Here is a 24,639-nt window from a genome sequence, read left to right as displayed (position 1 = left end):
AACAATGCAAGTTTAAGAAGATTGGGTCTCTCTATAAATATATTCCCTCCGCAAACAGTGAATGAATCTAGTGATAAATAAACAACTGGGCATATAAAACAAAATAAATAAAGTCGGTCTAACATTTCTTCAAAGCAGATGCTGCACGTGTCATAAATGCATTACCATGGCTGCAAATTTAGAATTGAACCCTTCTGGGGCTGTATGCCCTTAAGTGTCCCGTTCCGTTTTTTCGAAACCCGTGCCGTTTTTAAAACAACGGCAGAAACTTGTCAATTCCAATTTCCGCCTTTTAACGGATTTTTAGTCATTTTCTTTGTCTGCGTTTTTGAAGATAACCATATGGCAGGAATGAGTTGGCCTCGTTGTTCATTATATTAGGAGAAATTATGTAATTATTCTCCGGCATAATTGAAATCATGATTGTGATGTTAATCGGCTCCTTGAATTCAGCCAAATTCCCCTCGACTGAAGTCATATTTTCGCTTTGATCACTGCATTGTTGTGAAAGTTTGCACTTATGACATAACGCAAAAAGGGTATATCAACTTCATCCCTCCGTTAATTCAACTACGTCAGTAGAACATATGTTTTAGTTGCGATGCACTACCGGGAAGAATAACATTGCAAAAACATATGTATCAAATCAGCTGTGTGAAGTTACAAATATAGCTACACATACGTCATTCGACATTAGACATTCAAAAGATGTATGTCGTGCTGGAAGGACAATCATGTTTAGAATTTCCAGTGTCGTGCCGGCAGGACAGCCATGTTTTGAATGTCCAGTGTCGTGCCGGCAGGACAGCCATGTTTTGAATGTCCAGTGTCGTGCCGGCAGGACAGCCATGTTTTGAATGTCCAGTGTCGTGCCGGCAGGACAGCCATGTTTTGAATGTCCAGTGTCGTGCCGGCAGGACAGCCATGTTTTGAATGTCCAGTGTCGTGCAGACAGGACAGTCATGTTTTTAATGTCCAATGTCCCGCTAGTACGATATTCAATTTTGAATGTACAAAGTCTGTCTAATATTGCTGGAGCCGAAGCATTGTGTTCATGCCACTTTAATAGTTAAATAAAACTCTTTAACTTGGCTTTATAAAAGGGTAAACAAGAAGACGGAGGTCCTTATTTGTGTCTTGTTGTCGAGTCTACTTTACGACCCGAAATTTCGTATAAAGGCACGTTCAAATTACAGAGAACGTTGCACTTTTAATTAAACGTTTATCGAAGTTCGATTCCATTCCCTACAAATATCGATAACATTATCTAGGAATCTTTAAGAACTTTGTCAGAGGGGAAGTTCGATCTATTGAAATTCCAGTGGACTTGTTATCTACCGTTGTTTACTATTACAATTATCAGTGGAATGTCTAACGAGTTTCATTTTTGTTGTGGGTCGGTTTGATAGATCATTGAAATTCGATACACGTTTTAAATGTTTTGAGATAATAGAGGCATTCTTAAATGGGACAGAACTTCAAGTTCTGTTTCAACACATTCGGAAAATCTAAAATGATTTATACGTATATAACTTTTATTTTCATCTTTTAAACTGAAATTAGTCGGGAAATTGTCGGGACAAAATGTTTTAAATCACAAAAGACATTGAAAGCTTTTAAATTGTTATAAAAAGATTTATAAAGCGTCTCTCGTACAAAGGAGCGGAAACACTTATGATATAAGGTTTCTTACTATTTATTATTGCGTTGGCTTAAAGTCAACAAATGGTATCAAATTAAATAAGGCATTGTGAAAAACAGATAAAAGTAACACAATTTCCGATACTAAAATGAATTTCAATACCAAATCTGAATCTAAAATATTAGTTTTAACAAATCTGTGTCTTATGAAAAGACACCATATTCTGACATCATTTTGACATGTTTTTTCAAAGAGAATATCTAGTGTATGTCTGAATACTTAAAGTGAAGACTTATAATTTGCCTTTCATATTTTGGCTATGATTCAAAACAACATTGTTGTAAAACTGAATTCCCAAAAGGTTCTCGTGAAAAGGTTTATCTACATTTTTAAAAGTCAGATCTTATATGTCTGAAATTGATCACTTTAAGTAATGTAAACATGAGGTTGTTTAGATGGTTTGTCAATATCAAAATTTAGTTACTGTTTCGTTTACATCATTATCATCGTCGTCATCATCATCGTCGTCGTCGTCGTCGTCGTCATCATCATCATCATCATCATCATCATCATCATCATCATCATCATCATCATCATCATCATCATCACCACCACCACCACCACCACCACCACCACCACCACCACCAACACCACCAACATCATCATCATCATCATCATCATCATCATCATCATCATCATCATCATCATCATCATCATCATCGTCGTCTACTAAGCCGTCGTCGTCGTTGTCGTCATCATAATCATACCAACGGCGTTAAAATCATTACCAGCAGCAATTTAAATGCTCTCAACATTTTGTAACAAAACTATTAAGCTTTTACAAAGTTTTTCCCTGGTGTTATTAAATCCCTCTCGATGTCACGTATGAAATATTACGAGGCAAGTATGGGGCCATCAAGTGTCATGGTGAATTATTGACATCCATATTTATTTATATCTTGAGGACTTAAGACGTCTCAAATATGTATTTAAAACTTCATCAGGAAGCCATTTCATATGAAGAAAGGACTTTCGCTTTATCTAAAGTGTGTAAATCATTTTAGAATGACAATTTCATAATGTAAGCTATAGCAGTCTAGAATTAGAAGTTCTTCCCTTTTTAGAATTAAATGTGTTAGGTCCTATCAGCTCGTCGATTAAATACATTTGAATTGGTCGTACTTCAACCGTTGTAACTTAATATCCACTACAATATCGAATACAGTGGCATCCCGATGGCTCGAACTCGCTTGGCTCGAATTCCTCGTTGTCTCGAAGTCGATGTAAAGGACCGATTGCTATATGCTTATAGGAAGCGTTCCCGCTTGGCCCGAATTTTTCGAGGCTCGAGGTATTTTCGTCCGATCCCTGAGAGTTCGAGCCAACGGGGTTCAACTGTATATACAACAAGATGTTCCATTCGTATTTGAATGTGTCATTGAGAAGTCCTTAGACAACTAAATCAAAGGAAACGGCTAATAAGGCAAAAGACAGAGTGAAACAGAGGGAAATCTAAATCATTTATTAATGTCAATATAGCTATGACTGGTTGTGACACATTAGTGTAGGATTGTAATACACATAAGACGCAGATAGTGACCAAGTACTTTATTTACTGTCGTGACTATTAGCGTGGTACAGGATCTTACAAATTAACAGCTTTCATTGTTTGCTAAATGCTTTAACTTTTCATATTAGATAATGCACGTGACTAAGTTTGAGGAAATTAATCAAACTTTGTTTTCATAAAATTCGTGACTAAATTCTGTAAATTATTTTCATTAGAAGACAACATACGCCTAAAGCTAATGAAACGTTCGCGTTATTGAACCTGCTTCAAACTTTAGTATAACATGTTCATTAACTTGCGTGTTTGAAGGTTTTTATGAGAGGCGTTATGCAATAAACACTTAAAGGCTTTCAAGGGCTGCGTGTGCCAGATATAAACCATCATGTCAGCTGATGTGTTTCCTAAATATGAACATATTCATGACCAGAAAGGGTTGATAATTACCGCCGAATCTGACATAAAACGCCAACGGCCTCGAAACTAAGACATGCACTGTAAGCTTCTGTGTCAGCCGTGTGAAATGGTTTCACTCGAGCATGAAATCAGGAAAAATGCAACATCTGCTGTTTAGTCTAGCGATTTGTCTTTTCATTTTCTTTACGATGCAGTAAAACATCCCTGCTTCAGGTATCCGCCCCACAAAGTAAGCTAGTTCTCTAAATAGCTAAATCACATAATGTTAAATTTTGATACTTTGTGGTTTCATGTAAAGTTGATATCATTTGAAAGGGTATAACCGATTGTTATACATCTAAGTCTCGATTTGTACTACAAAAAAGACGCAGATAGCAGCTAGGTACTTAGGCCATACCAAATTGATCTTATGTTTAGCGTCAACCCTTAGTACGAAAACCTATCCAGCTAACCTGATAAAACAAACGAAAACAAAACGATTGCCATCCTATGCAGAATATAGACACCAGAGACTCCTTAGTCCATTCTGAACCAATCTCAATTATTAAATAGATTTTCAGTACAAAATTAGGTCAAATTAAACTTGTATCAAAGTGTGTTGATCATGGGAATCACACAAAAAGCCTGTTCTCTAAACAGCTCATTTAAATGCTGATATCATTTAAAAGGGGTATTGCTTACTGATTTAAAATACTAATATGTAAAATAATGATCCGCATCAAACCTGAACGTATATCAGTAATGGTATATATGTGATCTTTTTTACAACTGAAATCGGACTAAAACGATATTTTGCTATCTTTACAGGCCCAACAGCCATTTTCCTTGTTGCATTTTTTTCGGTTAAACTTGACATTTTCTTTTTTAGCACACACAACCCTTTAGAATGATTCGAAAATAAAACGGGGTCACCAGGCCTCCCCAAAAACCTAAATAATTGGGTATCAGATACCTTATGTGATGGATGAAATAATCTCCAAAAAAATACAACTTTCACTTAACAGTTTTATAATCAGTTATGGTGTATGTGCTCTGAATTCATAGCCATACACGTCAGACGCAGACCAAACCCAACAAAACATGATCCAAACATATATTTGTAATGGATCATTTACGAAAGAAGCAGACGAGAATATATTGACAGAAGCTCCGAGAGCAGCAGACAAAAATATGCAGACGTGACCAGCTGTCGAGGGAGGCAACAACAGAAGCATGAACCAGAATGGTGCACGGGCCACAGGGGGTTAGAAATGTTTATGTATCAGTATAATTGAATTTAGATTGTGATGTGCCCTGACCTGATCGCTCTCATGGCTCTGTTCCGAGCTGTTTGTTTTAATTAAGATTCTTAATGACAGATATCAACTCAAATGAGGTCAGCAATGACTGCTGGCTAATTGATCAATGATGATGATAGCGAATATGTGACCTGAGTGCTGATTTAATATATACGGTAGTATGTGAATATTGACATAATGGTTGAAGTATTAGATAAGTGTAAAAGTAATATTGTTTCGTCTGCATGAATGCTGCGACTGGTTAACTTAAAGCATTTCATATGATTCAGCGCTATATCCGACACTTTACTTGTATAAATAGTCAGCTAGCATAACAAACATATAGCCTTTAGCAACAAAATATAATCTCACAAGAGCAGTCACTTACCATTTCATCCAGGGACTTTACGTCGCATGTTTTGATCTGGGGAGGGGGTTCTCCGGTCTGTATTTCATTATCAATTTCCACTTCCATTTGAACAATGGTAGGGGCCAGCATCCCAAATTTGGCCCCAACTCTTGCCACCTCCAGTAGACATAATATCACGCTCCTCTCGTTCTTTCTCATAACTAAATCATCGGTCTCGAACCGTAGCACTTCCGGAATACCCATTTTCGCCGTCCACGTGATAAAGTTTGAGATGTTATCCCTAGCCAGGAACGTCCCCGGTTTGACGTCCTTCCGGTACTGGACGTCGAACTTTGGTATCTGAATATCCCGTACGAAGTTCGAATTCAACGTCTCATAGACGCCCTTTGATTTTTGTTCCTCCGCGAACTTCCGGACCTCATTGGCATGCCGGCACAGGAGGGCGCCCGTCTCAATCACTTCGCAGAAGTTGTCAGCATCAAGTTCGATCTCCTTGTAAAGACACGTGAACCATTCGGCAAGATCCTCCTTCATGGCGTACAGATACTCATCCTTTGACCGGAAGGGCCGTAGAGACTTAGCCTCAAGCACCAACAGGCCAACATTCTCCCCAGATTCTACTTCCGTCATTTTAACGGAAGTCACTGCCGCCTAGTTGACCACTGGTCCGTCTACTTCTACAAAGGGATTCCCTTTGCTATCTCAATGACCCCTAAAAGGATCCCTTAATTTAAGCTGACCCCAAAAGGGGCTAGAGAGTAAACTCTCACAGCAAATATTCCATTTTTTTCTTACATATTGCTGCAGATTTCCCTCTCTAGACGAGGAACGACCCCCTGTTTCCCCTCACAGATCGTTATATTTCTAAACTCCTTAAAAGACACATGTGTTTTCAATTAAACGCACTTAGCATATTCCACCGATAAAACAAACTCCTTCGAGAAAACTGAAAACAGTGTGGTGTACCTATTCCCTTACGAATCTCCTTATCTTTAACTGCTATGTTTTCACCTTTTAGCGTTCACGTTGAAACTAAATAATTAAGGATCCAATTAAATTTACAAGTGAGCATTACATTGTACATAACGAGACAGTGTGATTCAACGATTCAACTTTCTAGTCGGTTGAATGTTTGTTCATTTGATTTAGCAAACTTACTGAAATACCTATGCTTAAGTAAGTATACTGATCTTCCTATGATAAATCGATCCAAACAAAATCCAAGATATAAACGCCGTTCTCTAACTTTTCCACTACCGGTTAAAAGCACTTGTTGAAAATGACAAAGGTATTTTAAAGTAGAAGAACTGAACAGTTTTACGTCAACCATAAAAAGATATGACTGATTTAAAACACTGATAAATAAACAACCGTATACGGCAAGCTAATTTACTTATACTGTAAGAACTACACATTAACACAGTGTGAACTAGCATAGTCGTAATAAAAACTTTATATCCCCCATTCGCTATATTCCACTCTTTCACCGTTAAAGAATATGTCTTAATTTTAAGTCCCTTAAACCCGCAGTGGGGTTAAGGTATAGAATTCGTCTTAATGCATGAAGTTTACATGTTTATTCTATAAGTAATCCTTCAATATCTTTAATATCTACACCGGTCAAGCCAAAATAAATAATCGTTAAATCCATGAAGCTTTTGTAACAGTTTCGACGTGGAATGATAAATCCATTGGCATTTTCTGTTTCAGATGGGAATATCAGCAGTCTTATACACGCAACGGTTTTCACAAATGCTGCTGTAACATTGGTTAACTCGCCTTCCAGGGAAGACTTGATCGATACAAACATACATGGAACAGTACGATCAACTTCTGCTAATGTCACATAGCCTTGGTGTGATGTGAAAACGCTTTATTATTTCGCATTATTGAATCATGCAGTTTGTCAACATTTGTTCAAATCCCCAGCAATTTTCAAGAGCTAATCGATTCAAATTTCCATAAAACCCAAACAAATGCACCAAGTTTTCAATCTTTCAGCGCATAAAAAAGAAAGGCCACTTTTTTTCTTTCTTTGTCTTTGAATCTGTAGTGTTTCTTTTCAGTTAGAATACTTGAACAATCTTCTTTGTATAATAATTAAATGTTCCCATTAAAGTCAAACAACTTCCCTCAGTTACATTCACAATACAGTAGGGAAATTCTCAAACAAATAGTTTCCTTATTTATTTGCGTCAAGTGTAACAAACTACTCGAGGCCGTGCGACAACTTTTTGCAATCTAATATCCGCGAATCACACATACAAAGGGTATCTTGGGTTACATCTTTCACAATTCACGACATAATCTACACAACCTAACTATTGTGAAGTCAAAATCTTGCAAGAGAATATCGTCATTAATCTTCAATAATTAAACTCAATGATAAATATACACACTAAACGGATGTTTGCTCTCAGAGTTACGCCTTTATTTGGTGAAGTGCCGTAACTAATAAGCTAGAATATAGAGACACTGTGCGAAAAACACTTGATTTTCCACTCTTATAGATTTTGTTTGAAGAATACTATTGAAGAAACCATCCTCTAAATACAAATATTATCACTTATTGACGTCAACTGCAAAACAAGGCCAAATATTGAAAAAAACACTGACATATCCTATTAAATATGACTGTATACTAAGTCCGCCTTCACACATTTTTTTTTCGAATCCCGGAGCGGTCTCATATAAATCACAGTTCATATTCGTAGAAACAAGAGCGCCGCAGATCGAATACCGACGCTCGTCTGTTATATTTCATACCCAAAAGGGAATTAAAACCAGAGATATATGATAGGCCTTGCTAAATGCAGGTGCGGACCAGGATTTGACTTAAGAGGGGCATAACTTTGAAGCGTAACCTATTTGTTTTTAGTGTTAAGAGTGTTTTGTATTGCTCTTTCCTCCAATATTGAAATATTAAGTAAATTTGGACGATTTGTTGATGTTTTTCTCTCTCTTTCTTTTTTTTTTTTGGGGGGGGGGGGCGCCTGGAACGCCTCTCCCCTGGAGCCGCTAGTGATCTGCATATTTGTGCTATTGTCTGGCTATCTTGAACGTTTTGAGTTATTATAAAATTACAGTTTTAGCAGCGACAACGACGACAAAAAAGCTATGAAAGTAACCAGAATGTTGTTTCGGAAAATCAGAACGTAAAATGTTCATTTTAGTATGGAAAATAATGCTAATATTAGCGAGAACTGCTTGACATTTAGGCTTGCGGACATCAACCTTTTTGTGCAAATACATGAATGTGTATCGTATAATAAAATAATTTAAAAAAAGCGGAAAGCAATGCACCCAAAAAACATAAAAGGCGGTAATTGTTTGATCAAATTTGCTGAATTCCTGAGTAAACTGGTTGGCGTAACTTTCTGCACTAGCACAGGAAATAACCACAAGAATGTAAATCGCAGAAAAAAAACCCAGTTATTGTTGGATGCATATAAAGTTCAAATACTTCAGTTAAAATGCGGACAATGGTAACAATAGTTGCCAGAAATGGAGCTTAGAGCCAAACCTGACATTAAATCAACAAAGAAATCTTTAAAGATCAACATCCCTATTGTAAATTTGATAGAAGACTAATCGATCAGCCCTAAACTCATTGAGCATTGCTCGGCATTTTCTCATGATGAAAAATTCATGGGCTCAACTCTTAATACCTCACAAAAGAAATTAGCCAAACTGTTATGGGTATCTTAAATTGGTCTTTAACCACAGATCCTAACTCAAATAAGGAAATGAGTAAATCTGTTATGGGCTGTCTAAAACCGGATCTTTAAAGCTGCAGACTCACAGATAGATCGTTTTGACAATATCTTTCATTTTCTGTCTCATAATAGGCCGGTTTTTGCGTAAATGCATTGAAATCAAGGATTTAGGACTGCTGACAAAAAAGTCAGTCAACAGTTTTTCATATTAACGTTTGGAAGTTTGATGTTTATTGCTAACGGCGTTAGGAAAACTGACATTTTTGGCAGTTCTGCAAACAACTGAGATCTGTTCTATTGTCGATAATCTTATATCATTCGGAATTAAATGCATTGGTACAAAAGTCTGCTGTTACTGAGATATTTAAATACAAACGTTGTCACAAAGGTCAATCTGTAAGAGTAACGCTTTAAGGAAAACGGACATATTCGACAGTCCTGCAAACAACTGCGATCTGTTCATTTGTCGATAATCTTATATCATTCGGAATTAAATGGCTGGCATTGATACCAAAATCTGCTGTTTCTGAGACAATTATATACAAAAGTTGTCACAAAGGTCAATCTGTGAGAGTGTAGCTTTCACAAAGTATCGTAAATCACAGACGAAAAACATCTTTCATTTTCGGGCAGTAGAATCTATAAGTTGTCAAGGACTTTTTGATTATTTGATCTTACGATCTAAATGAGGACCGCCAGCAGCACGATAATTCGTGCCAAATTCATTAACACTCGGAGAAGCACAAGAATATGTTATTTCCTATTTAGGGCTTTATCAGGGGAAAATCAATGGCCTTGGGTGATAAGGCGATCATTTGGTCATTACTTGATGGCTGTTTTGTTTGTGGACAATACTTAACCGGGCTTTCCTTCAATTCAGGATAATGTTGAAAGTTTTATTGTAAAATTAGTTTAACATGTCCGGCAAAAGTCAAACGTCCGATCTGTAAACAAACTTATAATTAAGTAAATATGAGTAAATAATTAAGGGTATGGAGCATTTCTTAAGGAAACGAAATTTTGACGCCATTTATGTTTACTTTATCACTAGGTATTTCTGATGAAAGTTAAGATGATAATAACGCTTTGAATAGTAGTCCTTAACTTTACTGCTTTTAACATGTTAAAACCATTGATATATGTATATATGCATATGCACTCTCGCTTTTAACAATTATTGCCATGCCATGTGTTTATGTTATTGCAATATCGATGAACTGTATATGTTCAAGTTAACAATAAATGTTCTGTTTTGTTCTGTTCTGATGAAAAGAAATGTGGATTCTCTCCAATGTTTACGTAAATCTGCGTCAAGCTACCTCCATTTTAAAACAGTCACTTGAATACCCATGTCATGTGGGCTTATCAATTATGATAAATAACCAACATTTCTGCTCTAAAGGGCATTTATACTGCAAATATTGAGCTCAATTACACACCATTATCAGTAATATTCAATAAATCAAATACAGATTGTTTAAAGTAGCACTCCTTACCTGAGAAGATCGTAATTTATCAACAAATGCGGAGCTAAAAGCATGTCTACGATATGTTTTATGTACCAGTAGTCAAAATTAATGTTTTTAGATGTGTGGAGTCTTCAATGCTTGGTTTAAAAGCAGGCTGGAACACTTCAGAAATAAAAAAAATGTGAAAATTATAAAAAAAAATATATGCCATTTTGCCTGGATGCATATTGAGCAAATAGTCGGATATTTGTCTGACATATTCCATCAGTAAATTTCAATTAAATCTGGATACTATAAAAAAAACTGTCCCAAAACACCCAGAATTCTGAATAACGGATCATTTTGACGCACAAAATTAATGGAATATTTCTTTACAGAAACACCAATACACTTTAAGATACACATCACAGACAATAAAACAATAGCTTTATCCAGTAGGGAGTTATATTGTTTACTTTTTCTTGTTAAAGTCGATTTAAAAACTTGACAATGACATGTGAAGTGTTGTAAACAGTTAATTTCACTTGAAAAATTCTTCTGTATATAGAAAAGCCAAGAACTTAAAAGAACCACATTGTCAAGTAGACAATACTTCGCTTGACATCACATTTATCAACAAAAGCACTGATTGGTAAAGCACATTTAACAACAAAAAAGCTTTATTGAAGAACTGCATTTATTAACAAATAGATTGATTGGAAAAATAATTATCATAGCAATTAAAATATAATGTCTTATATAGTATATGTATAGTGTTCTCTGGCTATTGTGTATTGCATAAAAAGATCGGATAAACATAAAAGCAGACAGTGTGAAAACAAAAATAATAAAAACATTCAACAATTTGTTCATTCATAAAAGATATCACATAATTGCGCAATTTTGTTCATTTGCAATTAAATAAAAACAACTTTTAAAACATGTATAAATGTGTTTAGAGACATCAATAAGTTAGTTGCCCTTTAAGAATCCACAGACATACATGTGCAGACAGACATATTCAAACAATTCATGTCGATCCTGATAAAATGTTTCAAATAAATGACTAGTTTTCTAATTGAACTTATTAAACAGTATATAATGATAATAAAAATACTTAAACTAATTCAAAAGATAAAATGTTGGGTGATAAATGAAAAATACTGATTAACGTAATCAATAATTTTTTTGCTCAAAACAATTTTTCATTACGGCGTTAATAAAATACCATTAAATATTGCCATATTTTTATGTTTTAACATGCTGATTTACTGTCCAAAACAACTTATTTGAATGTTTAAAAATACTGATTAACGTAATTACTAAAACACAAGAAAATAATTATCAACATATTGGTCAACATGGCTTTATTTTTATTTATTTATTTATTTATTTTTTTTGGTCCAGGGGAGACAACTCATTGTTCCCACGGGACTTTGTTGGTTGGCTTATCTATCCTGTAGACGTATTCCGGGAGTACAAAGTAGGCGCGGTACTCGACCTCTTCTGGTGTGGTGTCCCAATGGTAATGTCCGCCCTGACCCTGCTGATTGAAACAGTGGAAATGCTCGTCCCGTAGATCAAAACCCTGTCGGGGTGGAGAAAAATACACAGTGCAATTATATGCGAATTAGAGAATAGACGTGAAAGGATTTCATTTGGCGGGGCTAAACCTTAATATTCCCTGTAGGATATACCTTAAACACAATATATTTTACAACGATTGTGAAGAAGGTTATAATAACTTATACTAAGTCACTCTCGTTGGAACGATGTTGCGCGAGAGTGTGATCTTGTATTGTTGGGGAAACCGGAGTACCCGGAGAAAACCCACTTGTCCGGCTTGGTGACCACTAATCAAACTCACATGCGCCTAGACCGGGAATCGAACCCGGGTCGCCTTGGGGAAAAGCGAGTGCGCTAACCACTGTGCTAACCAGACAACCTGTGGGATGTAACAGTGCTAGAGCTCGTTCTGTAGACCGGAAGCTCGAAAGCCTGATCGCAAGATCAGTACTCAGTTATTGTGTGTGTGTGTGTGTGTGCGTGCGTGCGCGCGCGTGCGCGCTGTGCGTGTGTACGTGCGTGCGTGTGTGTGTGATTGAGAATAATGAGTAATTTTAACTTGCAGGGCTAAATCTTGCTATTCCCTAGTTGAGAGTGAAGGTGCTCGTCAGGTATATCGCAGCCCTGTCGGTGAGTAGCAATATCTACTTAAATGAATTGTTATCACGACGCTCTTGTGGCATTGAATAAGAGCCAGTGGGCTGTTTCATTAAAGGTAAGTATTGTCCTTTGTAGCTACGATATCGTAAAAGTTACGATTTTTATTTATGAAAACCATTAAAGTGAGAGAGGTCTAGTAAACAGGGGTCCGCCTCTCACACAAGAGGTAGTGTCCATGATTTGAGACTCTCTTTGCCTCTCAACTTGGACACGAGTACTATCCAGAAATTGGACTCGAATGTGATTCTATATCTTATCCGTTTATAATAGAGTAAACAGAAATTAGTATATACTATATACACTCACAGGGTCGTGTGATACTAGCTCTCCAAGACAGACAAGGGTGGAGTTCATCTCGTAAAACTTGAGCCACGTCCCGACCTGTGACTCCTTAGTGATCGGCGTCTCGGAGAAGTCCGACTGAAAATGACGTATAGGTTACAACAACAAAATACATCAACAATATAATGGACTCCGGTATGAGATTTCTTTACTCCATAAAATATTTGTGAATAACGGGACTTTAGAAAGCGTTTCGATCGAGTTTCCTAGCTTTCTTCCATGTAGTTCGCTGTAGTCTGAGGCTTGAAGTAGGACCAGAATGCACCGGATTAAAACATTGTATATCAACATTCAAATAAATTTTCTGGAACCCCCACAGCACCTTTAGTATCGACAAATTTATAATTCCGCCCGGGATTGGGGGCATGTTTTATGCACCTATCAATATTTTGCCCCAGGGGGGGGGGGGGCGGCGGCGGGCAAACACGGGACTTTAGACAGAAGACAATTCCCGACAGGCGGGAATTTGACACGCCGAATAATTCCGGGTCCCGGGTTTTAGACTTAAGACGGATTATACATCTCGGTACCCGGAGTTGTATAGACAACCGTATTTCGTATCCCGGTACCCGGAGTTTAGACAACTGTACTGTCGCACTAAAAAAATGGCGGACAAACTTTCACACGTTTCATCCTTCTCAGTTAAAGAGATGTGTGAATGGGTGGATAGCATCTCAAAAGATCTCACAACCATATTTAAAGGTACAGTATTAAATATAAACAGGAAATGTTCATCATTACTATAATTTATTTTGGCATATCGTATTAAAGTTCCATTCTATTGCCATGTGTTTTTGCGCGCGCTGTCCTTTACGATTTTGACATAAAGTCCGTTTTGATCAATTTCTTCTTTTGTCACTATGTTTTCAAATGCCCTCTGCTGCAGTCTCGTCAAAAAAGCGTCTATATGAGGGAGAGGGTTTTTAAAAATGTTCATGTTATAATATGACAAACGGTTATTTTTTCATTGAAAATAATTAACATGATTATCATTATAGACCCACTCATTGACCTCATTCATATTTGGATTACCTGCCCTTGTAATTGGCTATATCATAGAATATTATTGCAATTTTCGATGTTTAATACACTTGTTTGTGCAGTGTTTTCGATATTCCGCCCTAAATATACGTCTGTAGCAGGGTATTAATCTTAATAGCCCCGTAATTATAATATTTATGCATTTATGCCCATAAGAAGAATAAATCGCTTCTTTGGATATCTTTTTTCAGATTTTTTGTTATGCTGCAACAACTATATATTAACAAAAAAGGTAATTAAATGTGAACTCACAAATGGTATAATACTAGCAAAATATTTCAGTACTGTATGCTATGGTGATGGTGTGATAAAAGTAGTGCAAAGTATTCTGTGTTTCGAGCAACCTGACCTTATATACTTTCTTATTAATGAAAATGTCCAGGACTCCTAAAGCTTTTACAAATATATAGGGGGAGGCACTTAATAATACAATTGAACGTGTATATACATCCATCTGTTTATTTTATGGACTGCAAATTAGTCTTTGTATTGTGATCTCAGGCTAGCGATATAGGGACTATTGGCTCTCTTGTTAAATAAAGCTTTGTTTTTCTAGAAAGAGTTGAGGACAGAGACAACTCCTGGTGGTGCTGCCACATCGACTGCGACTACCCATAGAAGTTCCGCTAGGAGCCCAAACCATAGCCAGGCTCAGAGTGCACCAGACAGTGAGTACCCATGCTACTCAGCTTAATAGTTATATATTTTACATATAATATTAGAATATTTATACTCCCAAAAAGTCAGAATTTTTTTTATATTTTTTTTTTTTTTTTGGGGGGGGGGTTATGTAGGAATATGTCCATAACATCTTTTCAGTGCAACTCCTCCTAAACCGCGCAATGACTTTTGTTTAAACTTTACTCAAAAGGAGTACATGATATGTAGATTTTAAGAGTTGTATTGTCTATTCAGCACTATACTTTATGTATGTATAAATATTTTAAGTTTACATAAAACCCTTTATAATACACAGCTGGAATCAAAATATACTTATAAATTACTTTTGTGCAATTGTATACTCAAATCACCATGTACTCCTGCCAAAGCATGGTTATTATCTATCCCAGGTACCACAACCTGCATACTATAAAATCATGCTTAATTGAGTAACTTCTGTTTCAGATATCATGGTAGATGTTTCGAGGTTTGGACGGAGGAGGGTACCAAAAAGATTTGATGAATATATTATGTAAAAACAATAAAAATAAAAATAAAAAATGAAGTTCACAATGTTCTATATATTTTTGATCCTAGTGATTGGTCTATTTTTAGATCACCTAGAGCCAAAGGCTCAAGGTGAGCTATTCTGATCACTGCCCACTTTCATCCAAGTTTTCACAGGAATGTTCCTTTGGTGGACCTCTTTCAAAAATGTACTGGCCTGGCACGGCTTTCACAAAGCATCTCGAGTCGATATCTTGCTAAAACTAAAATTTCAACATTGGATATCTCATTCAATTGTATTGCCACTGCACTAAATTTGTGTCTGCTTGTGAAACTCCCATGTTTCACAGGCAGACAAAATTATTAGCAATAATATTGAGGTCATTATTTGATATTGAAATTTTGAGTTTGAGCACGATCTCGACTCAAGTCGCTTTGTGGAAGACAGGCCTGGTACTGGTTTGTTTTAAATACCAGGGATCATGAAAAAGTAATCTGTTGCCGTGATATAACTGAAATAATGTTGAAAATGGCGTAACACTCACCCCACACTCCTCAAAAAAACACAACAATATTAAAAACAAACACAACAAAACAAACATTTTCTTCAAGCTCTTTCATTTAATATCAAATACAGTGGTGTTTTTTGCTCCTGAACAGAGAAATAAGAAAATGAATGCAAACTATTTGTAACATTTAAAACATTTAAAACAAAAAAAAAAGCCTACAGAAAAGGGTTAACCAGCTAACAACAAAAAGTTAGTGCATTTTTATACACCAAACTGTTAGTGCATTTTATACATTTATTCTTGCTTGAGGGAACCATGTTACTGATTTTTTTAAAAAGAGGTTTAGTTTCATTATTACTCCAAATGTGGTATTTATATCCCCTGTGATTTCCAAATATATGTTATAAAATTCATTTAAAGGCAAATTGCAAAAGTATCAAGGTATGAAATGCGACAAACAAATATGTGTTGGGGTTGCCCCTTTCTGTAGGAAAATTTTTTTTTTTTAAACGGCGCATTCAATGTGTACTTTATCTCTTCACATCCAAATAATTTTATTGACTTTGTCATTGCATGACAGAGATAATAATTGAAGAGACCTTTCTAAAAATGTATACTTTTATATACTTTCTGACATTCTTTTTTAAGTTCCAAAATATAGCAAAGGGTAGTCATCCCTTTGAATATAAAAACAGTAATGCTGAAGTCATTTATTTTATAAAGTTTTGTTTTATTAAACCTAGGAAGTAGGTAGGGAAACGTTTTGATGTGCTTTCCATCAGAATAGATAAAATGGTGCAACTTTTTTCTCCATATATTTAAAAAGCATTGGTTGGAATGAATAAAACAACTGTCATCTGGATGACATTTCTGGCTGGCTGACTTCTAGCTCTTTCATGTCGGGTGAAAAAAATGCTTATCTGGCAATATTGGCACTAGGTTTGCCTTCATCCATCTATCCCCGGGACATTAGATACACAAAGCATCTCCCACTATGGGGATTTAGACAAAAGTATTGGCTCCAGGGTGGGGAATTAGACACCCAAAAGGAAAACTTGTCTAATTCCCCTGGGTCTGCCCGCCCCCCCCCCTGGGGCAAAATATTGATAGGTGCATTACCTCCACTGACTTCAATTCAATGATCCGCCCCTTAATATTTAGGTTTGGGAAAGAGCTTTCAAGTTGTTTACCATCTTTCAGCCCAATCCTAAATTTTGATATTGTATAATATGACTTTGCATACTTTGTATTTTTCTTTCAATATTATACCATGTTTAACATTTAAGTAGTATTTAATTTGTTGTTATTTGAAATTCACTGCGTTGTATGAAACAAAAATAGCCCGTAAAACCAACCATGATATGAAGGTGGGCCTTGCCCTTCTCTATGAGGAAGACGCCCCCTAGCCCCACGGGCTTGTCGCCATAGTGACTACGTAGACTCATCTTCAGACAGCGGCTAAAGTCCTCCTCTCCTGTCCGTCTGCTAGCCTTTACCTCTAGAACCTGTCAAGCAGACTACAAGTTTGTATTTGTTTTAGATCTAGATATTATGCTATGAGATAAAAGGCTGTTGTTAGTATGTAAACTTTTGTTTTTCGAAAATTGTACCTGGAGCAGACTGCACTGACGAGGCTCCGTCATAGACTTATAAATTAACCATTAGGCAGAACTCGTCACATGACGTTTCCCTTGCGATATATCTACTAATCTAATAGCAGACGACAATTTTGGTAAGACATCACCATAACGATTTACTTTCATTTGCCGGGGGTGTTAGACACCAGAGGTTAGCCTTTAGTCTTTACACGACATTTTCCCTACGATACATCCACAAGTATTGTAGCAGACGACAAAAAATATACTTATAACCATAAGTATTTACTTACCTTTCCTGGGGCCCCGTCGCACACCAAAAAGTTACCCATAAGGCAGAATTCGTCACATGGCATCTTTTCCAGAATACATCCGCCGGTCTATCAAGCAGACGAAAATTTTCAATTAGTTGGTAATAGATAACACGACTAACGCAAACAGGGAGGTTTGCCAATGGATTATGTGTTAGCTGACTGTTTGCATCTGGCATAATTTTGCTTCTATTTCAGTAACAAAATGGGTGCCTTTTGTGGAAACAGTCCTGCACAAGTGTTGTTGTTTTGAATGCATTCTGAAGCATTATGGTTTCAAACAGAATAACATTAAAAGGGGTGTTCATTGATAAATAAAAACGAATGGGCTAAATGAATGAAACGAAACTTGCTCGGCTATTTCCGTAAAAACTTCATCATATAACGGGGTTTCCCCGTAGAAGATTGGCATTATACTCGTTAAGTCGGAATCGGAAACCACTCATGTATTTCCGGAAATTAGCTTTTATCAAAGGTATTTCGTTCCATAATAAACTTTGTAATTTGGACATCCAGTTACCATAACTTGGCGGAATCATATTTTTGTGAATACTGAACTTTCGGGATGGGAAAGCTTTAACGAACACGTGCAGCTATAGATGACTTATCCACCATACTCTGGCAGTGCCATCAGCGCTTTGATTATTTACAGGGCAGTGTACATTTTGATATTTGAGAAAGCTACATTGCGGATTGCACTGTGTACTCTTTTGTTATTTTCGGAAGCATTAGCATAAGGGGAGAGAAATCTACCTGTTTGTCAACTTTGGAAATGTAGCCTTTGTTTATGGAACTACCGTCTGCTTGCAGTTTAATGGTGTTCATCATCTAAAATATAAGACATGCATGTTCGGTATTTGCTAACATTTTGTTTGACGACTGCATTGGATTTGGCTGCATTTCAAACTGTGCAGTTACACATATTTTAAAAGCATTATCAAACAAATCTTGGTGTTTTTGCTGTGGTATTTCCTGAATACTGGCCACGCATGGACTCGACGAGTATGTCTTTATAATAAACATGCAAGGTTTTAGCTTATATAGCCTTATAGGAGTTTGCTGCATCAGGTCCTGTTTCAATAGCACCCTTCGGCCTTCATGGACACCAGCATGTGTAATAACTCGACATTATTCGAGAAACTTGGCCTGCTCCCAAATGACCAACCACTTGTTTATTTAAGGAATGAATTGCGGGGTTGATGTCATTATCGGGGTATGAACGCAATTGGGTTGGTCAATGTGTGTGGAGTCCGAAAGACTCCACGCGTACTTTGACCAACCCAATTGCGTTCATATCCCCGATAATGACATCAACCCCGCAATTCATTGCTTATATTTACACCAATAGTTCATTATTTCATTCAAGAGTTGTTAAAAAAATACTTCATTTCATTTAAGAAAACCTTTCAGTAATCCGTTCTTAACCATTCTGTAAATAGAACGACCCGACTATAACCGGAAACATTTTTCAAATGACGTCACAATAACGCGGGAAAAGATCAACCACTTGAAATCCTTTAAAACGTAAAATTAAAACAATTCTGGTACGAATATATTTAAAATATAATAAACTTACACTTTTAAAAATGTTGATCTATATTTTACGGGACCTGCAGACACAATACAACCAATAACAAGATCAATAGCTTTCATGTATATGTGTCAATGCCTGTAAAAAGGGATACAAAGGTGCAAAAATGACATTTGCTCTTTTTGGTAGTTATTTATAGTGTACATCCTTAGAAACATTTTGGCGAAAATTTGAGGTCAAAATCTTAAGTACTTTTGTTGCTATGACGATTTAAAGAAGCACAGGAGTCGATCAATTTATCAATGAAAGTGTCAAAAAGTGGCATATTTTTAGATAAAGAAATAAAACAACACATTTTTTTTATTGTCTTTATATAATTTGTAGTTATATATCTTACACAAAATAACATATTATTGAACTGGTGACAAAATTATTGTAAAATTATGATTGAAGTTTTAAATGGCAATCAAAATGTTACCATGACAACCACAATACGATGCAATTTAATACTAAACGTAAAAGGGATCACACACGCCGCTCTTGAAAAGTACTCAAATAACCTAAGCATGGGCAGACACTTTACAAATATATTTTTAATTTTTTTTATTCAAAATGTTTAAGACTTTTGTTGCTATGGTGATTTAAGTCCAAGTGGGGTCAGTGTACAAAATCTATTCTATTATCGAAATATGAAGAAAATGTACATCCATAAATAGGTATTTTCATGTATATATGCATTTTGTAGCTATGCTTATTATACACATTATAATTTCACTAATGGACAATCCTGTAATAAAAACAATAAATGTAACAAATATACACAGAAACGTTGCCATGGCAACAAAAATAGTAGCTAAAAAATACACGGTAGTGTATTTATTGTCTCTGTACATGTGTTTGAATCATTATTTCTTAAAATATTATAAGTTTACATAATGCAATATTGTATTTATATATATAAAACATTATACTACACTAAGAAACAAGTTGTAACCATGGCAACCACAAGTATCAATTATCAATACATTAATGTACAAATCAATTCTAGAAGAAAACTTAATGACAATAAAAATTGATCATATTTGCATAAGAAAATTATCACTGCACCATTTGTTATAATTGTCAATGTTACTGTAATTTGATGAAACAATGATATTAGGGTTCTTGCAAGAGTTATGGAAGGTTTCTGCACCTTGTTCTTTTTTGGAAGCACCCGTCATGAAGAGTAAGATTGGCAACCTCCTGCCTTCATAGAATTAAAAGCTTAAGACTGTCAAATATTGATTTTGTTTTGATAACAACTTTATATAATATTCATAAGATTATAAATACACACAGGCTTTACATATTTGGCACTTGAAACCTAATAGTACTTCAATTAAACATTATATAATATTCCTAACATTTTCTGTAACATTCAAAATGTTAGAATTCTTCACAGCTAAATGAAGGGTGTCTTATTGACACATGGAAACCTGTCTCTTTTCTGTGGCTCCCTGTCTTTCTTTAACCTGGCTAAACCCCTAAGAGGTTTGTTTATATAGTTACAGTAAATATCAGCTTCTAATTTCTACAGATTTCTTATACTGAGAAATAGTGTTACTTATTTCTGAATGACAAACACTAGTCCAAACAAACAGCTCTAAAAAGTTAATTAACAGGTTGTACAGTTTGTTCAATGCTTTGGTTGAGACTGTCTAGGGCACACTGTCTTTTTCAATGTCTAATCTGCTGTATTCTCTGCTCTTGTCATGTTAATACCACTGCCATTAAAAATCCATCCCTTGAAGAATTCGGAAAGGAGTTCAAGGTACACAACTGCTCTGGTTTCTTCAGGTAAACTAAACCATCACCGATGCAGCAAACCTGCACTGCACAAAGCCAGGCCTGTTTGCTGAAAGTATGGATTGATAGAAATTATGTCTAGTTCAGTCATATTTTGAAATCACAAAAACACACAAAAAAACAAGCTTATATAAAGATCAAGATATCATGCCAGTGTTTTGACAATGTCAGGAGTTACTTGGCTAGTTTAAACAGCGTTTATTTTTGTTTAACATTGTTGAAAATTTGAAATGTATTAAATATAGAAATAACATACTTGGGAAAGTTAACATATACATTCTTCCTCTGGCAACAGGTATGCAAAGATGTATTTTATCAATTTCAACAGTTATTGAGTTATGGTCAAGGTTATTTTGTTTACATGTAACTGACACCAATTAAAAGGCTAATGCTGAGGTGAATACTCTTAAAAATCTAGGGCTCAATTCTGTTAGGTAAGTATTTTCAAAATTAAAGTACTCTACTTTAGGGTTTAATGTGAACATTTTATTATTTACCTGCTAAGACCAAAGAGCAAATTTCAGCTTTTCTTCTCCAAGCAATGGTACTTGAAGAAGTGATCATCATGCTCACAACAGTGTCTGCTCCCTTCCCCGGCAATTCAGTCTCATCAAAGAAATAAACAGCTTGTTGTCCTGCAACATTTGATACACATCTTTATTTTATAGATGCTATTTTGTTTATCTAAAATATTGCATGATTTCAAAATAAATTATGGAAACCAGTTAATTATTCGGTATAATACAATATGTCTTCTGATTACGTATAACAAGGTTGTCATGTGTGCAACCAAAATTCTTCTCCTTGCTTGGAAAAAGCTGTCAATCAACAACCGTTTATTAATTTGTGAACTTTTAAGTTATGAATAACTAAAATGTACCCGAGTGCTCTGCACATACTCCAAACTACGATGACACCGCATTTCCATCAAGTTTTGAACAATATTGGACCAGTCGGTTGGGCATGATTGGGGAAGAAGACTGGCAGGCAATGTCCCAACTGTAATGGAGGGGGTCGGGCAGGGAACATTGATACTGTCCTGAAATAAGATAGCAATATGATGTTATGTAGTGCACTGTGATCTCTTGTCAATTCATTATCGTTGTTATCAAAACTCATAAAAAGATTTCAATTATCTACAATGTTATCAAGGACAGGTTGAGTGTTTCTAGTAAATGAAGGTCATTCATAAGTTACACAAATCCTTATCAAAATGTCATCAGTGTTGTTGACATGTCCATCAGGAACACTTTACTCCCATGACAACAAAAACATATGACTCGGTATGATGATAAATTTATATAATTATACAAGTTCATTCATTGTTATGGACAATGTGGTATTGAAATTAAATAAAACCGCCAGTTCAAGCCATTTGTTTACTTCCGGGTTTATGACAATTGACGAAAATTTTCGCCTTTTTCTATGTCATTTTAACATAATAAATTTTAAAATTAAATTTATACAACTGCAATGATATTTACCTGTCAAAACTCGACAGAAGCATCCTCGAAAAGCAGCAAATGAAGACAAAAAACGTTATTGTTTGAAAATTTCTTGTTTGTCAATTACCAACTGGAACATTCGGAACTCCTCGGCCATTTTATAGCAGTTAAACTTTGTGACTTAACTCTTGGGATTCTTCATTATGTTTGCTATAATACAATTCAATGACAATAAATTTAAACTTAGATCAATAAATACAACTCTAAAACACTACATTTAACTAATGATATAATTCAAAAATTTAAGAACTACTTCAACAGATGTACCGGCATACATCCGAGGATGTTTTCGATAAAATGGCCGAGGAGCTCCGAATGCAACTGGAAATTACGTATATATATGCATAAGTAACATCGTTGTCGGAGAATATGTATATTTTATTGATGCAATTTAAACAATTGTTGTATGTTAAAATTTATAAATCTAACAAAGAAATGGTGACTTATACCAATTAAAGTCAGTGAAATAAATCAACAAAACTTTAAACACGTTTTTCTCGAAATTGAAATTGCCGCCTTTGTACCCCTTTCTACAGGCGTCGTCACATATTGTTATGCAATGAATTACGATCCGAACATATCCGAAGATGTTGCGTTCATCGATTGATGAACGCAATTGCCGAAAGGCAGTTCATTTAAGGAACGGAAGTTGAGGTGTAAATATTCAAAGGTGACCCATAGGTTCCATTGAAGTATTGTATTCGTTACTTCAATTCTCTGAAAACCATATAAGCGTCACATATGGCATCGTAAGGTTCATTTTAAATACTGGCGAAAACTCAATTCACATAAATATGCAGCAAAATAACGATGGCATATGCCATTAAGATAATTTCAATTTACGACTATGATCAAACTAATATATTTTATTGAAACGGGTCCCTGGTGTTTGATGATCAAAAAATTTACAAGATTCGTCACTATGAACAGTACAACGAATTATAATGCTCTTGGAGCAACAATCAAGGAATTGAAGGGTAGATCAGGGTCGCCATCAAAAAGGAAAAATAAAATTTCACTGACCGTATCACGATTTTCACTTACCAATACCGATTTATTTGTATCGCCTCTAACCCACAACCGTCAAATCCACCCATTTACTTAGTAGTTTTTGAGTTACAAACAGTCTTAAGTATAAACATTACAACATTATAAACTTGATAATATAAGTTAGTGAAGTCATACTGGTACAACTATGTTACTATCAAAGTGTAACACGAGTTTCCCTGATTTCCCACCAAAAAGTCCCAGACTTTTCCAGGGAGGTGGCAACCCTGTTTTTTCTAGGATATATCCTCCGCTGTAAGAATGTTATAAACCAGTCAAAGTACGCCCAGGCGTGAGCGACCGTGAAATAAGAAATCAAGTGCAACATGTATTCCTACCTCAGAATTGACTCCTACAACATGGGCGGGCCCGGCCCCTGCCCCAAGCATGAAGGGGTCCTTTGACTCGGCCAGTTCGGCTATCTGACGGAAGGTAAATTTCTGGAAACATAAGAAGCATTCAGATCAAGCTCGTCAATTGTCGGAAACGCTTCCGAGCTTAGGCTGCCTGCCGGAGATGACCGAGCGCTTACGTTGTACAAGACGCAAACATTTCGTATCTTTTGATCGCATTAAAAATAAGTTAAAACATGTTTGTGACGTCATCCATTGTTCTTTGTGTACTCTATATAGGTTATTGGACAGCGTACCGTACTTTCTTCTTAATGTCCAATATTTGAAAAGTTGACCGTCCAATATTTGAAATAATGGACGGTAAGTAGAAATGGTGTAAGTAACATACTGTAGAATCAAGATGTGTTTGTTTTTTGTAAATGTCACCAAAACTGTATAAAACTGTGCATTTATTTGATGAAAAAATACTTTAAAACCCTTTTTCCGTTAAGGTTTAATAAATAATCAGAAAAATGGAATATTGTTTTTATCAAATTCCGATTTTTAGGTTGTAACAACTCAATGCCCAATGACGATGTGACTGTTAGTTTGTTGTATGTCCCTTTAAAATAGAACACATTTAGCAATTGTTATATATCCGTAGAAATTTAATTACGTTCGGACTGTTTTTTCCCTGACATAATGGGCAGTTTTCGGACTTTCACCCTTACATATACCAAAATAAATATCT

At 35.7% G+C, this 24,639-nt stretch overlaps 3 protein-coding genes and 1 long non-coding RNA gene across 6 annotated transcripts in view; 1 reads left to right on the top strand and 3 right to left on the bottom strand.

Annotated features, from left to right (window-relative positions):
* LOC128231728 (proteoglycan 4-like) overlaps positions 1–7,349 on the bottom strand; it is a 39,695-nt gene extending 32,346 nt beyond the window's left edge. Inside the window, exon 1 of the mRNA XM_052944862.1 lies at positions 5,292–7,349. Coding sequence (XP_052800822.1) covers positions 5,292–5,903 — 612 coding nt within the window. The 5' untranslated portion in view covers positions 5,904–7,349. The remainder of the gene's footprint in view (positions 1–5,291) is intronic.
* A 3,535-nt stretch (positions 7,350–10,884) lies between these two features.
* Positions 10,885–24,639, bottom strand: part of LOC128232980 (ester hydrolase C11orf54-like) — a 15,579-nt gene continuing 1,824 nt past the window's right edge. The window contains exons 3-8 of the mRNA XM_052946809.1: positions 23,895–23,996; positions 18,382–18,456; positions 17,611–17,697; positions 17,078–17,227; positions 12,970–13,083; positions 10,885–12,025 (exon numbers count right to left, since the gene is read on the bottom strand). Of these exons, the coding sequence (XP_052802769.1) occupies positions 11,855–12,025; positions 12,970–13,083; positions 17,078–17,227; positions 17,611–17,697; positions 18,382–18,456; positions 23,895–23,996 (699 nt within the window). The 3' untranslated portion in view covers positions 10,885–11,854. The remainder of the gene's footprint in view (positions 12,026–12,969; positions 13,084–17,077; positions 17,228–17,610; positions 17,698–18,381; positions 18,457–23,894; positions 23,997–24,639) is intronic.
* Positions 13,586–15,275, top strand: LOC128232981 (uncharacterized). 2 transcript variants are annotated; one of them, XM_052946810.1, is made up of 4 exons: positions 13,586–13,707; positions 14,238–14,278; positions 14,603–14,714; positions 15,172–15,275. In XM_052946810.1, the coding sequence occupies exons 1-4, from the start codon at positions 13,611–13,613 to the stop codon at positions 15,240–15,242; spliced, it is 321 nt and encodes a 106-aa protein (XP_052802770.1). In that variant the 5' UTR covers positions 13,586–13,610; the 3' UTR covers positions 15,243–15,275. The 2 variants fall into 2 exon arrangements, 1 of the variants encoding a protein (XP_052802770.1); XR_008260588.1 differs by lacking the exon at positions 14,238–14,278 and having other exon boundaries at positions 13,595–13,707.
* On the bottom strand, positions 19,514–22,815 carry LOC128232982 (uncharacterized). 2 transcript variants are annotated; one of them, XR_008260590.1, is made up of 5 exons: positions 22,777–22,815; positions 22,489–22,659; positions 21,885–22,043; positions 21,502–21,639; positions 19,514–21,053 (listed from the first exon to the last, which is right to left on the bottom strand). It is a non-coding gene; the product is annotated as an uncharacterized LOC128232982 (long non-coding RNA). The 2 variants fall into 2 exon arrangements; XR_008260589.1 differs by having other exon boundaries at positions 22,489–22,806.

Source organism: Mya arenaria, chromosome 4 (genome assembly GCF_026914265.1).
Source record: "Mya arenaria isolate MELC-2E11 chromosome 4, ASM2691426v1".
NCBI lineage: Eukaryota > Metazoa > Mollusca > Bivalvia > Myida > Myidae > Mya > Mya arenaria.
Note: the sequence above shows the minus strand (reverse complement) of the source record. Positions and strands in the feature narration are given on the sequence as shown.